This window comes from Prunus avium, chromosome 1, assembly GCF_965620075.1.
Source record: "Prunus avium chromosome 1, drPruAviu1.hap1.1, whole genome shotgun sequence".
In the NCBI taxonomy this organism is placed as follows: domain Eukaryota; kingdom Viridiplantae; phylum Streptophyta; class Magnoliopsida; order Rosales; family Rosaceae; genus Prunus; species Prunus avium.
Genome location: NC_142284.1, coordinates 57,959,762 through 57,977,058, shown reverse-complemented (window position 1 = coordinate 57,977,058; position 17,297 = coordinate 57,959,762). Strand labels below are relative to the sequence as shown.

Below are 17,297 nucleotides of genomic sequence, written 5' to 3'. Positions count from 1 at the left end.
CTATTTCATGTTTGTCTAATGTAAAAGCATAATGAAATTTAAAAATGGTATTTTACGTTCATCTTTCTAGAGGCATGAACCTATAAATGAGTGGTGGTGGTGGTGGTGGGTTTACTAAGGTGGGAGGGCAATGATATGGTGATTGTGATAGTGGTGGAGGCGGGGGTGGGGGCTGGGGCGGCGGTGGTGGTGGAGATGGTGGGGAAGGGTAGCAGTATTGCAATACATCTCAGAAACCACTGCATTTCTGTGCTAGCAATGGGTACCAGGACAGACCAAGCCTTAGTCTTCATCCTCATCATCCTCCTCCTCGAAACGTTGGATGCACGATGTGTTCTTGAGCTTCAGAGGCGATGACACACGCAAAGGCTTCACAGGCCACCTCTACATGAGAATGGAAGAGGCTGGGATCAACGCGTTTATTGACAACCAGCTAAGAAGAGGGGAAGAAATAACAGCGGAATTGGATCCAAGGGTCTAGGATCCCCATCATCGTCTTCTTAATGAGATATGCTGATTCCAGCTGGTGTCTTGAGGAGCTGGTAAAGATAATGGACTGTAGGAGAACACTTGGGCAAATAGTTTTGCCAATATTCTATGATGTTGATCCTTCGGATGTCAGGAAACAGACTGTTATTTTGCGCAAGCATTTCAGAAACACGAAGAGCGATTCCAAAAAGATACAGATCACAAGGTAGTGAGGTGGAGAGCTGCTCTTACTGAAGCTTCAAACTTGTCTGGCTGGGATCTTAGAAACGCTTTGGATAGGTATGACTTCTGGCCATAGCCTTTTCTTTTTTCCCTTTTGCTTTTTCATTTGTCCTGTTCATATAATTGCCAAGATCAAGTATTGGTTTTCTTGAGCCTCTGTTAATCAAGTGTCATTAACAAAAAAAATAGGACGATGATAAACTGTTAGGATATGTGGCAATAACGCGGGGCTTTTGAGTAGTTAGATTAGGAGGAGTTCTGATACTGATGAGATGAGCTCTGTTGTATTACTGCATGAAGGCAGGCAACTTGGCTTCCATCTCTCATGTACATTGAGGATGATATTTCACATTTTTTCTATTATGGGTTCAAATCAACTTATTTTGTAGGCATGAGGCAAAGTTTATCCGGAAAATTATCAAGGACATCACTAGGCTGCTGAACGCATCATAAACAGGAAGCCTATCAGACACAAAAATAATGAAAAAATAACAAAAAAAAAAAGAATAAAGGTTAGGGAAGGTAACATAAACACTACTAAAAAAAGGCTCAAAAGACACTGAGCCCTATCAGTCCATTTTGCTTCCTTTAGGTACTGAAAACAGTGCCTATTTTAGTATTAGGGATTGTTATATCATGAGTGTCTTTTGAAGGAGTCCTCTATTGATAAAATGTCACAAAAAAAGAAAATATGTGCCTAATTTTTACAATGGGCCCCACATTTTCATAATACCCAATACACATTAATGTATTCTATTAATGAAATACATTCTTGCCTAATGCATACTCACTTCTTTTTTTTCTTTTTTTTTAACTGACGTCGTTTGTTCCGTGCTGCCGTGCATATGCATACTCATCACTTTTTCAGCAGCAACCAAAGAAAGCGACTTTTAATTGTACAAGATCAAATTTTGGAGATCTGAAATCTGTATCATATTTTCCAGAGAAATAACAAAGACTAAAAGTATGTCAGATATCATTTACTTAATTATAGTTACAAATAAAGTGCCTTGTGGCAAGGTACAACAATTAAACTAGACAGACCTACAGATTGGATTTGAGTTGGAATATGAGATATTTCTTAGGAAGACACAATATTGAGAGAAGAAAGGATTAACTAAGATCTACATGCATATAGAATAATACTAATTTAATAAACTATGTATTTGTTGGAAAAATAAGGAATTTAATTGCTATATTTAAAGAAAATCCAAATTATTCATGCTATTAAATACAAAATTTAATGCAAAAAAATCATCAAAATGATATAGAAAGAGAAGTTTAGAAAAACCAGAACACGGGAGTCTAGCTAGAATTTCGTTTTATCTTCTTAAGATGAAATTGTCCAAGGTTCTAATGACAAACGTCTCCTAGGATATAATGACCCCCTTCTTATGGTAGTAGCACTCCAATCCACAAGAATAAAGAACACATACCTATGTATGAACTTTCTCTTAAGCCACTCTTAAAATTCTAAGAAACTAATGTAAAAAAATGCTCTAGAAAACTAGATATCCATGAATTGATTGAATGCAAAATAATGTAGAGGGCTTCTCTATTTATAGACGATGAAGAGTCATTTCCCAAAGTATGTGACTTAATCTGAAGAGGCAAGTGATGCATCCCTTCACTTAAAAAATGAAATTTGTTTCAAACATAGATATTCATACATTTTCGATTTTAATTTCCATTTAATAACATAAGATTTAATAAAATTTCTAACAGTATTAATTAATAGGGCTTCTTAGATATAGGTCCATTTTCATCAAGATATAATGGATGCAGTCCACATGCTCTCTCTTTTTAATTGCAGTCCAGTTTCACCAATTAAGCAATTAGTATGTCCATAATTTTTTAAAAATTTACAGGATATGCCACTATCATAAATGGAATTATATGAAAACACTTTCTTAAAATTTAGTGTTTCCTTATATATATGTGTATCTGTATGCATTTCCTTATATATATAATGCGTTTTCCTTGTATATACATGTACCTGCCTTACAGGTAAGTGTTTTTTTCTCTTAAGTAGTTTTTTCTGGAGCTTCATATTTATATGCATACGTACATGTACCTTCCATGTAATAGTGTTTTTTTTTGTTTTTCCAAATAAATTTTGTATGGATTTTTATCTCAGTTGAGTTTAAAGATCCATACCAAGATATTATATGAGTTCAATTATCTGGGCTAGAGGGTAACTACCTAGACTAGAGGTAATTTATGGATTTAATTACCTGGACCAGAGGTAATTTATGGGTTTAATTACCTACATACTGAATCCGAGGTGTATGCATAGGTACTTTACCTATTGTTAAGGTATGAAGTTTTTATGAACATTACAAATTTGGATGTCCGTATACCTTGGGAAAATTTCAGAATTCAATAAATAGATTTGCAATTAAATTCAAATCAAATATGATAATTAATGTTTTAGGTGCATAACTGGAACAAAAAATAAAATATCAATAAAAATAAATATCAATATATTGAAAAAGGCATGTAATCTTATGTTGCGCAAAAGTCAGAGGACTTGAATCAACAACAATTTATGCGTGGATTGCACCCAATATCTCTCCTCATAATTGGACTTATGCCAAATTTTCTATAATTAATATAAAGGCTATAAAAACTATGAGGCGAAATTAGGCCTTGTCAGGAACAAAAAGTTCAGATTAATAACTAGCTTTATTAAGGGGTAACACTCCAACAACAACAAAAATAACATTTTTTTTTTCCCTTTTAGAAGTTTTAACTTCTAGGATTTTGTTAATGTGGGCTACGCCAACAAGGACCGAAATAGATTAGAAAATAAAAATAAAAAACTTTTTCTAGGTGCACTGCATGACATCTCCATGCTAGCTAGCAAGAGCTCTTCAATCTTCATAGACCGATGTAAATTATCAATGGGACGTTTTAAAATGGGTCGGTTTGAAATTGGAACGATCAGCAGAAAGGAACCAGTCGGTGAAGTTTTCGAGGGTGGTTTCGTTAACCCTGTAATGGTTTTGAGTGAATTCAAGCAAATTTGACCATGTGAAATCCGGGAACTTTCTTGTGCCTCCCTCACTTTTGCACACAAGTTCCTCTGCGGGCTTCACCACCTTGTCAGCTCTAGGACACATAAAGAAGACCAAAGACCTCCTCTCCTTGTGGCTGTTCACAGCAGCCCTGTGCAAGCAACTCCGGTATATGCCATTCGATAATGCCTGCAAGATTAATTAAAACTCATAATTAGTACTAATTATAATTAATTATTAGTCAATTAAACTATTTAATTAATATTCAGTACATGCATGCACGCATGCATTTGTACATACATATATATCAACTTGATCGATGACAATACTCTAATTAATTAAGCTTAGTTAATTTTTGAATGAATTAAATGAATTATAAAAGGGAAAGGGTTAGGATTAGAGTATACGTTACGTACCGCGAAGACATCGCCAATGTTGATGACTAAGGCACCAAGAACAGGACGAACCTTGTGCCATTTGTTGTCAACAAACACATCAAGCCCTCCAACCAGGTCTTGGTGAAGAATGGTGAGGGCATTAGGATCACAATGAGGTCCAGTTCCAAGAGAAAGATTTGGCTCTTGGCAAGTCGGATATAAGTTGGTTCTCATGATAGACACAGCATCTTCAAAGAACTCTCTGTAGAGCATCCGATCCACTCCCAACCCGATTGCCAGGAGTTCCATAATTGAAAGAGACAAAGAGTGCATTGCTTCACTATACTTTTGATACACCAACCTACGTACAAAAAGGAAGCCCAAAAATTAATTAAGAGTACGTGGTCTATAAAATTTAAGACCTAACTATAATAACATGTGATACGTACGTACATATAACATTACTCTACTCATGTGTCTTACTTACCCTGTTTGTTCGAAATCTTTGCTTATGGTGAATTTGAAGTAATCAGCCACAATTTTGTCTGGACCGTCCTGAAATTCAAAAGAAAAGGTTTCCTTCCATGGCAAATTGGACGAAAATCGATCCATATGGGCACCCGAATAGCCATAAGGGCTACCAGGACGCCTTTGTACCTTTATTTTCTCCTCGATGGGAAGATTAAAGAAATCATCCACATGATCATAAGCGAGTTGGATGAGATCTGCATCAACCCTATGGTTGGTCACTTGGAAAAAGCCGTGCCTCAAGCAAGAAGACCTAATGAGCTTGGCAGCATTCTCAGTTGCCACAACATCACCATTGAAGAAGCCCTCAAGATCCACTACTGGCGCATTCAGCTCTTCTTGAGCAGAAGCCGCGTCCTCCTCAGGCCATTTGAAATTAGCGGGCACATGGGATTGTTTTTGCAGGTAATTTGAGTCAATAAAACGGGAACCATCCTTTGATGTAGGAGGAGGAGAGGACAAGACAACGGAGGGACTTGAAGCCATATTGGATGTGTCCTTCCATAGGATTATTTTCAAATAAAGTTTCATTAATTAGTATCTACTCCTTGTAATCTGGACATATACAATGTATTTGAATAAACTATATATACAATGCATCAAAAAAATAAAACAAGGTAATCTGGACATGTACAATGTATTTGAATAAACTATATACCAATGAAGTTGCTATGAGCAGGAGAGAAGAGGAACGGTGAAATTGTTAATTTGGTTGAATAGGCTTTTGTCATTTTAGTTTTAACAGTCTATAGCTACGGACGTGCTGGATGCGTAATTGGCCATCCAAAGATATGCTCTATTTTAGACTTCAACATTTAATCTGATTAGAAATGGTTTGGGAGGTGTGTACTTAACTTGTGTTACAAGTAATGACAAAATAATTGTCCAAGTAACAGCCTCCTCACTATGCCAAAGGGGTATGGGATGCTAACATCCCCACACATTCTATTGGCAATCTGTCCTTATGGTTTGGGGAAGTTGTGCTTCTTATGCTGATCTTGATGTGGCTGTTGCTGGGGGTAGAATCAGGTCGGCAACTGACCCGACAGGAAGGAATTGAAAATCGTCTGACATGCCTCGGTATGGCCTAAAATGGAACCGCCACCGAGCCCGCAATGGTCGGCAACAGGCGCTTTTGGTCTCGGTTGGTTCCGGTCGGATACCGCCACCATCAACCACCACCATCAGTCTTGAAATTTTTTTAGTTGCAAAGGCAAGTGAGAGAGAGAGAGAGAGAGATCAGACCGACTAATAAAGTCAAATACATACTATTGAACCGACTAATTAATTTTATTCATTCATTCTTTTTTTATGTGTCCTATTTTGAAATCTCATAATTAGACCGACTTATAAAGCCCAATACATGTTATTGAACCGTTCTATGTTTAAACTCTTTCAATCAATTAAAGAGGTGGCTCTCAAGAAGCTGATGGTGACTGGCTCTTTGTGATACCAGACTCTGTAAATATGAACTATGCTTAAACGCATCCAGCCAATTGTTGTCTATGTTTTACACCAGAAACCTTACAACCCAATTAAGCAGGGTTGGCATAGTTAACAATTCCTATATACACATTTTTTTTTAATGAGGATGGGTGATAGAGAGTTTCGAAAACAAAAAAATTCGATAGTTAAAAATGACTTATTACTTTATTTTCTCCATTTTCAGCTTTCCAAAGCACTTATTGGTTTTCAACAAAAATACAACTTTTTGGTGGAGTTTTTACACAAGCTCATAAAATGGGGGCCGTCCTAAAATTGGAGCCTTGTGAAAGGACACACATTGAGCACCCCCAAAGCCCATGGGGATGACAAAAATTCCAATTGGGTCCTAAAACGGAAAATTCAAGAATAGGTGGGGGGGTGGTGGGGTGTCGAATATTTTGTTCTAAATCTAAGTCGGAGATAAGGGTTAGGGCAGGTATGTCATTATGATCAAAATATTAAAGCATATGTACAAAATTTGCTAAGTTGAAGCAATGGAATATTAAGTTTTTCATTTAACCATTCTTTAGGATTTTTTTTTCAATACAAGCAATAGTCTAAATAACTTTAAATTAATCTCATCTAAGGTGAGGGGGACTCGAACTTGAATGCAAGGGGGTGCTGACTGAAAACTCTGAAAATATGAAAAATATCAGTTGATAGAAAGATATGCTTAGTTGATTCCCCTGCCACTTTACATACCACACACCAATGAGGGGCTAAAGAAAGAAAAGCACATGAAAAATTCATTTAATTCCATTGAAGAGATTTAGAAAAATACAGTTCAACCCTTCATCATCATAAAAGAATATTGATCTAAAGTGTAATTAATTTCTATGAAGTTGGTTTCCGAAACACGAATCCAAAAGAATCTCTTCAAACTATATCTGTATGTATTATGTACTAACAGTTACTCATTGAGACAATAAGTTGATACGTTTTGCTTACTCATTGATGAGTAAGAGCATAGGTAGCAGAAGAAGTTGATCCAAGATGTTGGTGAGGTTCCTCCTTTGTGGTGGTGCTATTAAGCTTGACAAGCACAAAGCGAAGCTGAGAAACGCCACTGACGCGGAATGACCAGTTATTTGCCTTGGCAATCTTGCTGCATCCAGTTTGAACATGAACCCCTTCCTCTTTCTTCTTTTTCTGGCTCCCACTCTCAGAACTATTAGGATCATCATAACATTCTCTCTTCCTTTTCAGTGTTTTCATGTTAAGAGAAAGATGACCAAGTCTGCTCTTTTTCTTCTTTGGAATGAAAGTTTCATTCAACTCAAACCCTTGCTTGTCGGTCAAAACCCTTTGTTCCCTTCCCTTCCGAGCAAAAAAGTTGATCAACTCTTCAACAACGGTCTTTTTGTCCAAAAGCAACTCCATTGATTGTTGAGTTGCTACATCAGCCAACAGGTCTAAGGAAGACAGATATGAAGATGAAGATGAAGATGATGATGTTGATGCCATTTTCTGTGTCTTGATGGCCATGACCTTTTTCTCTGTCTTGATGGGCATGGCCTTTTTCTCAACATCTTCCTCCCAACGTTTGACAACAGCTTCATCAGACACAAGATTCAGAGAATTTGAAGGAAACCCGTCAACCCTAAAATCAGTAACCCTCATTATTCTCATCATTCCCATTGAAACAAACCCACAGAGAAACAAATTAAACTCAGAAAGGAGACAAATTTACCACTCTAGAGTGACAGAATGATCAGAAAGACAAGTGGGTTTCACTCAGTTGAGAGGGTTTCCAAAAGGAACAGAGCGAGAGAGACGGAGAGAGTGAGAAACAAAGGGTTTGCTTTGAATTGAAATGGGTTTCACGCAGTTGGGGTTTCCAAATTGTGATCAGAAAAACAAGTGGGTTTTACTTATATAAATAGGATTTCCTTTCCTGAGCGTAGTAGGAGTCGAGAGAGAGAGAGAGAGAGAGAGAGAGATTGTGTTTTTCCAAATTGCGATGGGAAAAAGATTTTCGACCTGCCTGTTGGGCGATATCACCAGGCGATTGGGTTCTTGAACCCCAAGCAACTCTCAGTCCCAACTTAGCCAACTAGCTGTCAAGCCCAATAAATAAAATTAAATCATTATACTGTCTATATAATTTGTGTTTTCTTTCAAAATTTCAGAAAAAATGAGGCTATTGGCACCAACATGGCCTCTGCTCCGCATTGTGTTTTCTACTTTTATTTTTAATTTAAATAAATTGAAATCTAGTAGAGAAAAATAAAACGTGAAAAAGTAGAGAAAATGTGATAAGTAGGTCCATGTGCAAAGCAAAACCCTTCAAATTAGATAGTCATGTTTTGTGTTATATTGGATGCTTATAGTTTTTACAACTAGAAAAATATTAGGAATGACAAGTTTTGAAACAAATCACTCATTCGGAAGTTATGTATAGTCAATTTGCTCCAACGGAAACAACCAGCCCAAACAGCCTGAGAGAGGAGATTGGGCGGCAACCACGGCTGAAAATCCATCTGAAAGAAATGAGTCCTATTTGGAGGCACTAAAAAATCATCCCAAATATCTCTAGCCTTGCAGCACAAGAAGCATCTACTGTCAGCTACCTTCTCTCTGCTCACAGGAGAGAATGTTCTCATTGCATCTACTGTCAACTTCCACAAAGCCCTTAACAAGACCAAGTACATACACAAAAAATCGACCCCCCAAGAAAAGAAAGAGTACAAGACCAGCTTCTCTTCATTTTTACATTTTGGTTCTCCAACTTGAATATTGGCTCCAATCGTCTACTTCACTTCGTCTCGTACCATTGGTCGCACCACCACCAACGAAGTCCAAAGGGAAGGTGTCAATCCCCACCCAACACTGCAGCCACTCCCCCTTCCCCCTGTCCTCAAACTTCATCCTTAAATCCCCTTTTGTTCTACAGAAGGAGGGGAGGGTGGCTTCCCGTTGGGAAGGGTGAGTTAGGCAGTGGTTACTGCTTATTATTGATCTAGACACAATTGGACTCGGGAAGAGGAACTAGGTTAAATTTGTGGAGTAATGCAACAACTACGATAGGTAAGATGGTGCAAAGTAGAAACTACGTGAAATGATTGTTTTTGCCCATATATTTAACGAAAAATGTAACAGATTATGATTATTGGAACAACAATCAATTACTTTGTTTTACACACATGAAAAGAAAACGAAGTTGACATATTTCTACGAATTTTTTGAGAAATGGTTCTAAGAATTTTTTTAGAAATGGCTCTAAGAATTATTAACGGCCAAGTGAACAAGAAAAAGCATTTGGTCATGAGAGAGAGAAATTATGCTTTGATTTTATTTTCTAGTATTTATATATATTTGAATCTATGTACAGATTTATGGAAATTCACCTAGCTCAAGTAAAAATTTAGGAGCCTCTATTCTTCAACTCAAACTACAAACTACACAAACAGCCGGTTGAGGCAAAAGGAATTATATCCTAAGTCAAAGGACTTTAAGGCGAAAGAGGCAGTAGCTCCAATCCACAGTGCTCTAAGTTAATCAATTCTCCTACACCAATGCATGTTCTCAAAATCAATATCAAGGAACGCATGCTTCTTTGGAAGATAAACACAACATCTGAACTCTGTCTTTCTTCACCATGAGTGATCACCTGAGTCAGAATTTATAATTATCTCAGTTCTGCTCCGTGCTCGACTGGGAATGAAATGGACCCCGTCCTGTACTCTCAAAACTGCCTTCAAGGAATCTCTTTGGAGGCCATAATGCTTCCCTCATTAAAATCCTCGTAGGGTGAGGATCCACCACTGGAAGAATCACTCTCAAATGCAGTGGTCTCCCTCGGAGATGACGGAAGTGAATCTCTCTGTTGGGAGGACGAACCTTGTACAGACAAAAGAAAACAAGTTTCAGTCTCAATGTCAAAAAAACTCAACATATGTATCCAACAAATGTCAGAGAAAAAGGGAGGTTGGATGGGGAACTATAGGATCACCAAGTACCCCTTAATAGTCTCTAAGTAAATGACATCCCTGAGAAAGAACATGACATGCTCTATGGCTTTTCTAGGTCCTTGAAGAAGAACCACAAAACAATAAAAAGTATTAAAAAAATGTGATAAGGTGATTGATCATTTTTTAAAAGTGAACAAGTCCACAAACCTTTTCTTGAACGGAACTTTTTTGTGTGGCGCCTGATGAGTCTCTTCGCTTTTGTTATAGTAAGCTGCCTAGCAAATGGAGAGAACTCTACATCGCTTTCACTCCAATCTCCTTGGAAATCATTCTCTGCTTCACCCCTCATGGTCCGCAGGACGAATGCCTTGGCCTTGCGTCGTTGAGTATTGAAAAGGCCTCTGATGGAAGTGACAAATCCATCACCTGCTCCATCACTAGGACGCTTGAGAAAGGTTATTGGAAGCTGGTCAGGTTGTCCTGGCTGACCTTCATTGTCGCTGAAATTAAGGTCACTATCAGGAACACCAGATCCACTGGGTTCCCTCTGACTATTAGCCTTGTCTTTGAACTTCTTACCCTATAAAAATGGACAGAGAGAATTGAAAACCAGGGTTGAACAGGAAAAAGGTAAGTGACATAGCAATTCTTCCAACAGCACATTCAAACAATAAAAAATCCTAAGCTTACTCAACACAAATGTTATCTTAGTATAAGCAAGCTGCTTAACGAAGATCTGAATGAAAAACACGTTAGAGATCTGTAACTGATAATGTTTAATTCCTCCATCATGTTTAAATCATTGAAGGTCAAGTTTGAATAGCAGAGATATTTCCAGCTGTTAGGAAGAAATCAAACTAAATCATGGTGTTAGGGGGGCGGAAAGAGAAAGGGGGGGTTGGGGGTAAGAGGTAAGGAACAATCAGAGTACATTGGATTTTGCACGCATAATTAGTAAGGGTAAATGTAGAAAGGTGTAAATGCAGACCTGCATTCCTGTCACAGACTTCAAGACTCCCCAAATGATATGCTTCTTAACCCGTGAAAAGAGTCTGCGCCAAGTACCAGTGAACTCAACACGGTGAAATGTATCCATTAGCAACTTAAGATCATTTACAACAAATCTCGATCCTTCATAAGTAACACATAGCTCAACCTGTAAAAATATTATATTACTTAAGATCATTTACAACAAATCTCGATCCTTCATAAGTAACACATAGCTCAACCTGTAAAAATATTATATTAAGCATTTGACTAGAAAAAGTAAATTGGTACAATATGAGATGATGAAACTGAACTAACCTGGCTTATCTTGATGTTGTGGAACTCCATCATCTTCCGAGGCCTGGATCTTTTCTCTTCCTGTGACTTTGCCACCTTCTTTTCTTCATGGGATGACCTGCCAGATTTGATAGCTTTGGGTTCTTTCAATTTATTCTTCGAGGACTCATCTGGTTCACCAGAACCAAGTGGCCCAGTAATGCTCTGTAAGACAAGTTCTGTAGCAACTGACTCTGCCACAGTCTCTTCCCATGATCTGTCAAAGGAAGATGTTCGTCTCAATTCTCGGGTTGGACTACTAACAATTGTTGCTTTTAGGTTTTGCAATTTTGATTCCTGCAGAAAGGAATCAGGTCAAAGAAAAAGATCATGAAAAATGTAGTGTTTTCTCAACGATCATGTCCAAGAAAATAAGATATAAATAAATAAATTCTCTATATCCATTCTAATATAAAATCAAAAGCTCACTTAAATGTAGCCATGCAATACTAAATAACCATCCACTAACTGATATAAAGATAATCTAGAAAACAACACAGCTCGCCATCATGCAATCCATGCATGTGGAAATACTAGTAAGGATATGGTCGTGGCTATCTTTCCTGAACATACAACTAACAAAAGCATCTAAAATATATTGCTCCAAGAAAGAAATGAAAGAAGAGTCCATGGGAATCTCACTTGCACAGAATCTGCATGAACAGAGGATTGACTCGTAGGAGGGGCAAAGGCACTTGATTTGGATGCGGCCTCAGACTCTTTAATTGTCTGACTGCTTGAAGCAGAAGTGTCCGGGATTAAAGAGCCTTTCTTCACACGTTTTGCACCAGCGGTTGTTGAAACCTTCCAAACTTCCTGCATGTCACAATTGGACAAACCAATTGTTTTAGTACTGATGACAAATTCCTTATACCTTGACAGAAGCAGTCAAATTTCAAATCATTAACATTTCCAACGGACCTGCCGTCTCTGTGAATCTTGTTCTTCTTCTGGGAATAAATATCCCCACATCATTCTGTACATTGTCTCTGTTAAATGGATCTTGAGGGGGTAAATCTCTACCTACAGTTTTAAAAAAGAGCTTGTTTAGCAAAAAATTATTACTTCACTGGGGCAATATCAAGAAATTCAATTATGTAGCCTCTTTATTTCCAAACAAAAAGTTTATTTTAGACAAGCAAGATTCCCTTCCATCTTGTGCATACGTGTTCATAAATTAGTATCACTGGTCAAATATGGATACATGGTAAGCTGTTGTAAGCTGTCTTCCTGCATATGAACATCAGTGTTACGAACCCTTGTCTTCTTCTATTAGTTATAGTGTAATTCTAATGAAAAATAGTAGCATAATTAAGTAGAGCTTTCAACTGGAAACATTCTCAGAAAGCCTGCTTTCAAACAATTCGTCCTTTGCCCCCTCTTTAGTCTCCATAGAAACTCATTCCAGTCCTAGGGTTTAAACATATTCCAGATGGGTGTCACATGCTCCAAGGATTAATTTGGAGGATACCGCTGCAAAATAGCTATTTTTGTTGGAATCAGCTAGGTTATGACTAGAATTTTGGGTATTTGAACATGCCTGGTTGCCCATGTTTAAGCCCATAGAATCCCAGAATTTAAAGAAAATAAATTGCATTGCATGTTAAGTTTTGTTAATGGACCATTGTTTCCAAAAGCTTGAGTGTCTTGTTAGGATATGGTCAACTATTGTTTTTATATTCTAATATTTCTCATACCAAGTTCCTGAACTCTTGGTTGTAATCTGCCAGGTTATGACAACAATTTAAATATTTGACTACCTGGCTGCCAATGTATAAGCCTTTAGAGCCCCACAGTTGCTCATGATTACATATTACTTAAAAGAAAAGCAGAATTTCATGTTAAGTTGTTAGCCCACTCTAACCCCCCCGTAACTTCAATTACAATTCTTTTTCTAGAAGAGTTAAAATTTTATTGCAGAAGACAATAAAAGCGGAGGTGGTCAAGAAGGCCACAACAGACAAACAGAAAAACAACATAGTGAGCAAAGCAGACCTCTAAGACACCTATGAATTAACTAAAAGGAGAAGTGTGAGGTTTGAAAACTTGGCTTTCCGTGGGAGGATCTATGACAGCCACCAGCCAGAGCAACTCAAAATAAGCAACAACAAAAATAGGGGAGTAGAGTGACCATTCTGGGAGGTGGCAACAGAAGCACTCATTATATTCTGTAGAGAAACTTTACGGAAAATGTAAAACTAAACACTTTAAAGAGAGAGCGAGAGAGAGAGAGAGTGAGAGAGAGAGAGAGAGAGTTTAAAAAACCTATAACCTGGAAAAGTTCAAGAGGAGAATTTCCATCCTTGGGAGCTCCCTGCTTTGCATCCACGCGAAGCATAACTTTCCTGTAGCCAAAACCATACATCTTACAATTTTTGAACGATCAAAGGATACATTTTAGAAAGTAGCTAATTACCTCCCACTAAAACTGTGATGAGTTTCGCACACGAAAAATATTCAACTAGAATAGAAAAAACATTAATGTTGGTTGTATAGATCAAGACTTACAAACGATATTCAAGCAAATTCATTCAACTGAACCAAACGAAAAGACAATTGAAGGCATGGAGACAAGAAAAAAATTTCCACAGCGAAAACCAAAGAGAGTGCCTCTATGGCATGATGACCTGCTAAAACATATATATATATAGGGAGCTGTCATTGGCACTCCAAAAAAGTTATCCTACACTCCTTTATAAAAACATAAGGGAGGAGTGCCAATAACGGTTTCCTATTACATATAAATATGATTATTACTAGAGCATTTTTGCATGATCTGATCTGAGTAACAGCTTTCAAAACATTTTATTCAACTGTAGCATAGGTGAAAGGAGCAACACAATAATGCTCTATGGTGGTTCACACTATACAAAGAAAAGCTAGAGAATGTTATTCTGGGGAAGGAAAAACAGTGATAAAAGCACAGTTATTTAACATAGGATCTAAATATGGAACAAACGAAAAAAGGTGCATACTTTCCCCATTCAGGAGGAGGATTCCATGCTGATAAAAGCATATCTGACTTGGCATTTGCCAGGCAGTTTCTGACAACAAAATTTTTCGTTGTAAACTGAGCAACACCAACATCCTTGTAATCCCGGTCAAAGTCATAAATCTATAAGGAGAAAAATGAAAATCATATCAGCCTTATTCTTGAGAAATGAATGCTATCGAAACTACAATCAAAATATACATAGGATGTATTTATGAAAGTTAACTAAAGTGAACAAACAACAGGAGTATCAGATCCAGCCAAGACTGGAGCATGCTTGTCAAACACCATGTAACATCTTACGTAGATTTTCTTATACTTTCTTTATGAGAAACAATATTGTATCAAATAACTTGGACTCACAATGCATAACTTAATGAACCAGAGGTCCACCAACAAAATGATACAACCCTCAAAAGAAAATCCAAAATAAACCTCTTAACATTGTAATCAAACTCAAAACTATCCTACAGGAGCTCCCCAACATGGATATTGTCCCCAACTTAACTACCTAGGTCAAATACCTTTGGTGGGATTATACTCAACAGACCCATGCAGATGTTCGGTCAAAAGCCATTGGTACTATTAGTAGATTATTGTGGTACTTCTCCAATGTGGGATTATGCCCATCCACGTCCATGGCTTGTATCAAGCCCCACAACCCAACAATCTCCACCTCGGTGAGCCCCAAGCCAAGATGTGGGATTATGCTCGTCCACATCTATGACTTGTGCTGAACCACACAACCCAACAAACATATTACAATTCCATAGAATTCTTGCCTTCCTTCTGCCACCAAAACACATACTTTTTCACAAATAATGTTTCATGGTCAATGGAATAACCCAATTAAACCCTGCCTCCCGGACTAACCGCATCCACAGCTTCAAATCATATGGACGATGTAAGGACAAGTAAGTTCAAAATTCCACTCTTTTTGCACAAGCGTAACTATTAAAATGGCCATTAAAAAATTTCAGAAAAAAAAAAACCTGAGATATGAAGCTATAATATTGGTCATACAAAGCTTTTAAAGCGCAAATTTTAGGAGTAAAGTAGTCACCACTCAGTCACCACTCAATCTTTCACTAAAAGACAAAAGTATATTTCATTTCTTATGATCTTAAGATGCTCAGTGCTCACCATGTCATTGATCTCAGCCTCCGCAAACGATTTACCATCAACAAGCATGCTCCAAACCACTTTGTTAATTTGCAAAGAAATGCGCATAGCATATGATGGACTTTTGTTCTTCTCCTTTTCCATCAGCCGTAGCTGTGCAGCCTTATGTAGAGCCATTCTTAAAGATGCATATGATGCTTTCCTTGATTTTTTTGAATTAACAAGCTCTCTTTTTAGTCCTTGCACCTGGAAGGAGAAAATGATATTGCTCATAATCTGATTAAGTACTGAGGGACCAAAGACTAGAATAGCCATACAAGTACAAACAATATACACACACAGAGAGAGAGAGAGAGAGAGAGAGAGAGAGAGACGTCGAGAAAGCTTCTTTGTGAAAGAACAAAGTCTAGTGTCTGAAACTACACTACTTATATCCACTCGAAATGAAAAATTTGTGTAGGATACTCATGCTTGGTGTTTATTAGTATGGAATCATGGAAGTTCATCGTTAGACTACCATCAAGTGCAGGAAAGTAGATTCAAAAGTATGTTAAATGGGATCAATATTGTAAATTTCCATTTCATACTACAAAATGAAACGACATAAAGGGGAACCAGTGCAGAAAGAGCCACTCCAATCTTCTGTGAAATTTTCAAGTAGACTGTCAGACTATGCACATGAAACTCAACTTCAAGATGGAATAGTAAATACAATGTTAAAAAGCGTGGTCTGTTAGGAGAATAGTAAACACAATGTTTGCAAACTTGTGAACAACACAAAACTGAACAACAAAGAAGGAAATATGTGTAAAGGTAAGGTTCCCTGCAAAGGCGGGGCCATTGACCGCATGCAGAAGAAGATATGGGATTAAAAACAAAGGATATCCTACTTGCTCATAACGAGTAAGTTGAATAACTCCAAAAAACAAAAACAAAAAGAATTCAAATGACTATTGGGTAGTTATAAATAGAAAATACATTTTAGTAGAACTGTACTGTAGAAGTGCTTTTCTTATTTTTCAAAAAGAGAACACTATTCCATGCCAAGTATTTATCAGAAAGTATAATAAGTTAGATTTTTCATTTACTTTAGAAGTTTAACAGTTAAATGTAATTTAGGTAGGCCTGACATGGCTACACAGGCAAGAAAAATTAACTTAGAGAACTCTTAACAAATTATGAACCTTGGAAAGCATTACTACCAAAATTTAAATAATAAAATTTCTACCTGATTAGCAACCCAATCAGCAAACATGAGAGAGAGAGAGAGAGGGAGCAACACTACAATCCTATCATAACACATACTATAATGAGTCCAGAACTAGCTCTATAGTTTCATTCATCACTTTATTGTTATAGTTATTTTGACTATCTATACACATAAAACAAATGCGACTCGAGAAAAAAAATATAATGATAAAACCCACAAAAAATGTAATACTTTCATCGACTATCACAAAATTTCAACAGGTTCTGTAAAATGTTTGTTTCTCACCAGAGTGGATCTTGTACAATTTATCATCCACAAGTCCCCCTCCTTTTCTGGATATAGGTCTCCAGTGGTATCACACCGAAGAGACAATTTCCGTATATCACCAAGAATCAATTTCTGCTCCCGCTCTTTCTGCTCAAGGTCCACTTTTGCAAGCTCTACCTCTTCAACACCATCGGGAACCACCTCATCGGACTCCTCCTCCACATCTTCATCATCTTCAGCAGGAAGTGACAGACTACTTTTTCGAGGCCTGAATCACATGTATAGTAAATCAATTTGAATAGTTCCATGACAAATGCATCACAGACAACCTTTCCACTGGCAGTTTCACATTTA

The 17,297-nt window shown here is 37.3% G+C and overlaps 2 protein-coding genes and 1 pseudogene across 6 annotated transcripts in view; 1 reads left to right on the top strand and 2 right to left on the bottom strand.

The window, feature by feature from the left end:
* Positions 1-135: 135 nt before the first annotated feature.
* On the top strand, positions 136-2,744 carry LOC148298080 (disease resistance protein RPV1 pseudogene; annotated as a pseudogene).
* Positions 2,745-3,476: 732 nt separating this feature from the next.
* Positions 3,477-5,119, bottom strand: LOC110772039 (gibberellin 20 oxidase 3-like). Its single transcript, XM_088247327.1, has 3 exons — positions 4,593-5,119; positions 4,145-4,466; positions 3,477-3,917 (listed from the first exon to the last, which is right to left on the bottom strand). The coding sequence occupies exons 1-3, from the start codon at positions 5,117-5,119 to the stop codon at positions 3,612-3,614; spliced, it is 1,155 nt and encodes a 384-aa protein (XP_088103453.1). The 3' UTR covers positions 3,477-3,611.
* A 4,264-nt stretch (positions 5,120-9,383) lies between these two features.
* The window catches only part of SAB (HYPERSENSITIVE TO PI STARVATION 4), a 30,748-nt gene continuing 22,834 nt past the window's right edge, over positions 9,384-17,297 (bottom strand). For 4 of the 5 annotated variants that reach the window (XM_088246611.1, XM_021976474.2, XM_088246612.1 and 1 more), the window contains 10 exons: positions 16,962-17,211; positions 15,488-15,712; positions 14,328-14,467; positions 13,625-13,697; positions 12,274-12,375; positions 11,995-12,168; positions 11,335-11,649; positions 11,018-11,185; positions 10,237-10,609; positions 9,384-9,958 (listed from right to left, as the gene is read on the bottom strand). In XM_088246611.1, the coding sequence (XP_088102737.1) occupies positions 9,816-9,958; positions 10,237-10,609; positions 11,018-11,185; positions 11,335-11,649; positions 11,995-12,168; positions 12,274-12,375; positions 13,625-13,697; positions 14,328-14,467; positions 15,488-15,712; positions 16,962-17,211 (1,963 nt within the window). In that variant the 3' untranslated portion in view covers positions 9,384-9,815. Of the gene's footprint in view, positions 9,959-10,236; positions 10,610-11,017; positions 11,259-11,334; positions 11,650-11,994; positions 12,169-12,273; positions 12,376-13,624; positions 13,698-14,327; positions 14,468-15,487; positions 15,713-16,961; positions 17,212-17,297 lie in introns of those variants that run through there. The other variant, XM_021976475.2, reaches the window with a different exon arrangement.

What these genes read in the sequence shown, in the direction of transcription:
- LOC110772039 (XM_088247327.1), bottom strand. Translation starts at nt 5,119, where the DNA reads ATGGCTTCAAGTCCCTCCGTTGTCTTGTCCTCTCCTCCTCCTACATCA. An exon ending in AAAGATTTCGAACAAACAGG is followed by an intron (nt 4,467 to 4,592) that starts GTAAGTAAGACA and finishes TTTTGTACGTAG; the next exon opens with GTTGGTGTATCAAAAGTATA. An exon ending in ACATTGGCGATGTCTTCGCG is followed by an intron (nt 3,918 to 4,144) that starts GTACGTAACGTA and finishes TTAATCTTGCAG; the next exon opens with GCATTATCGAATGGCATATA.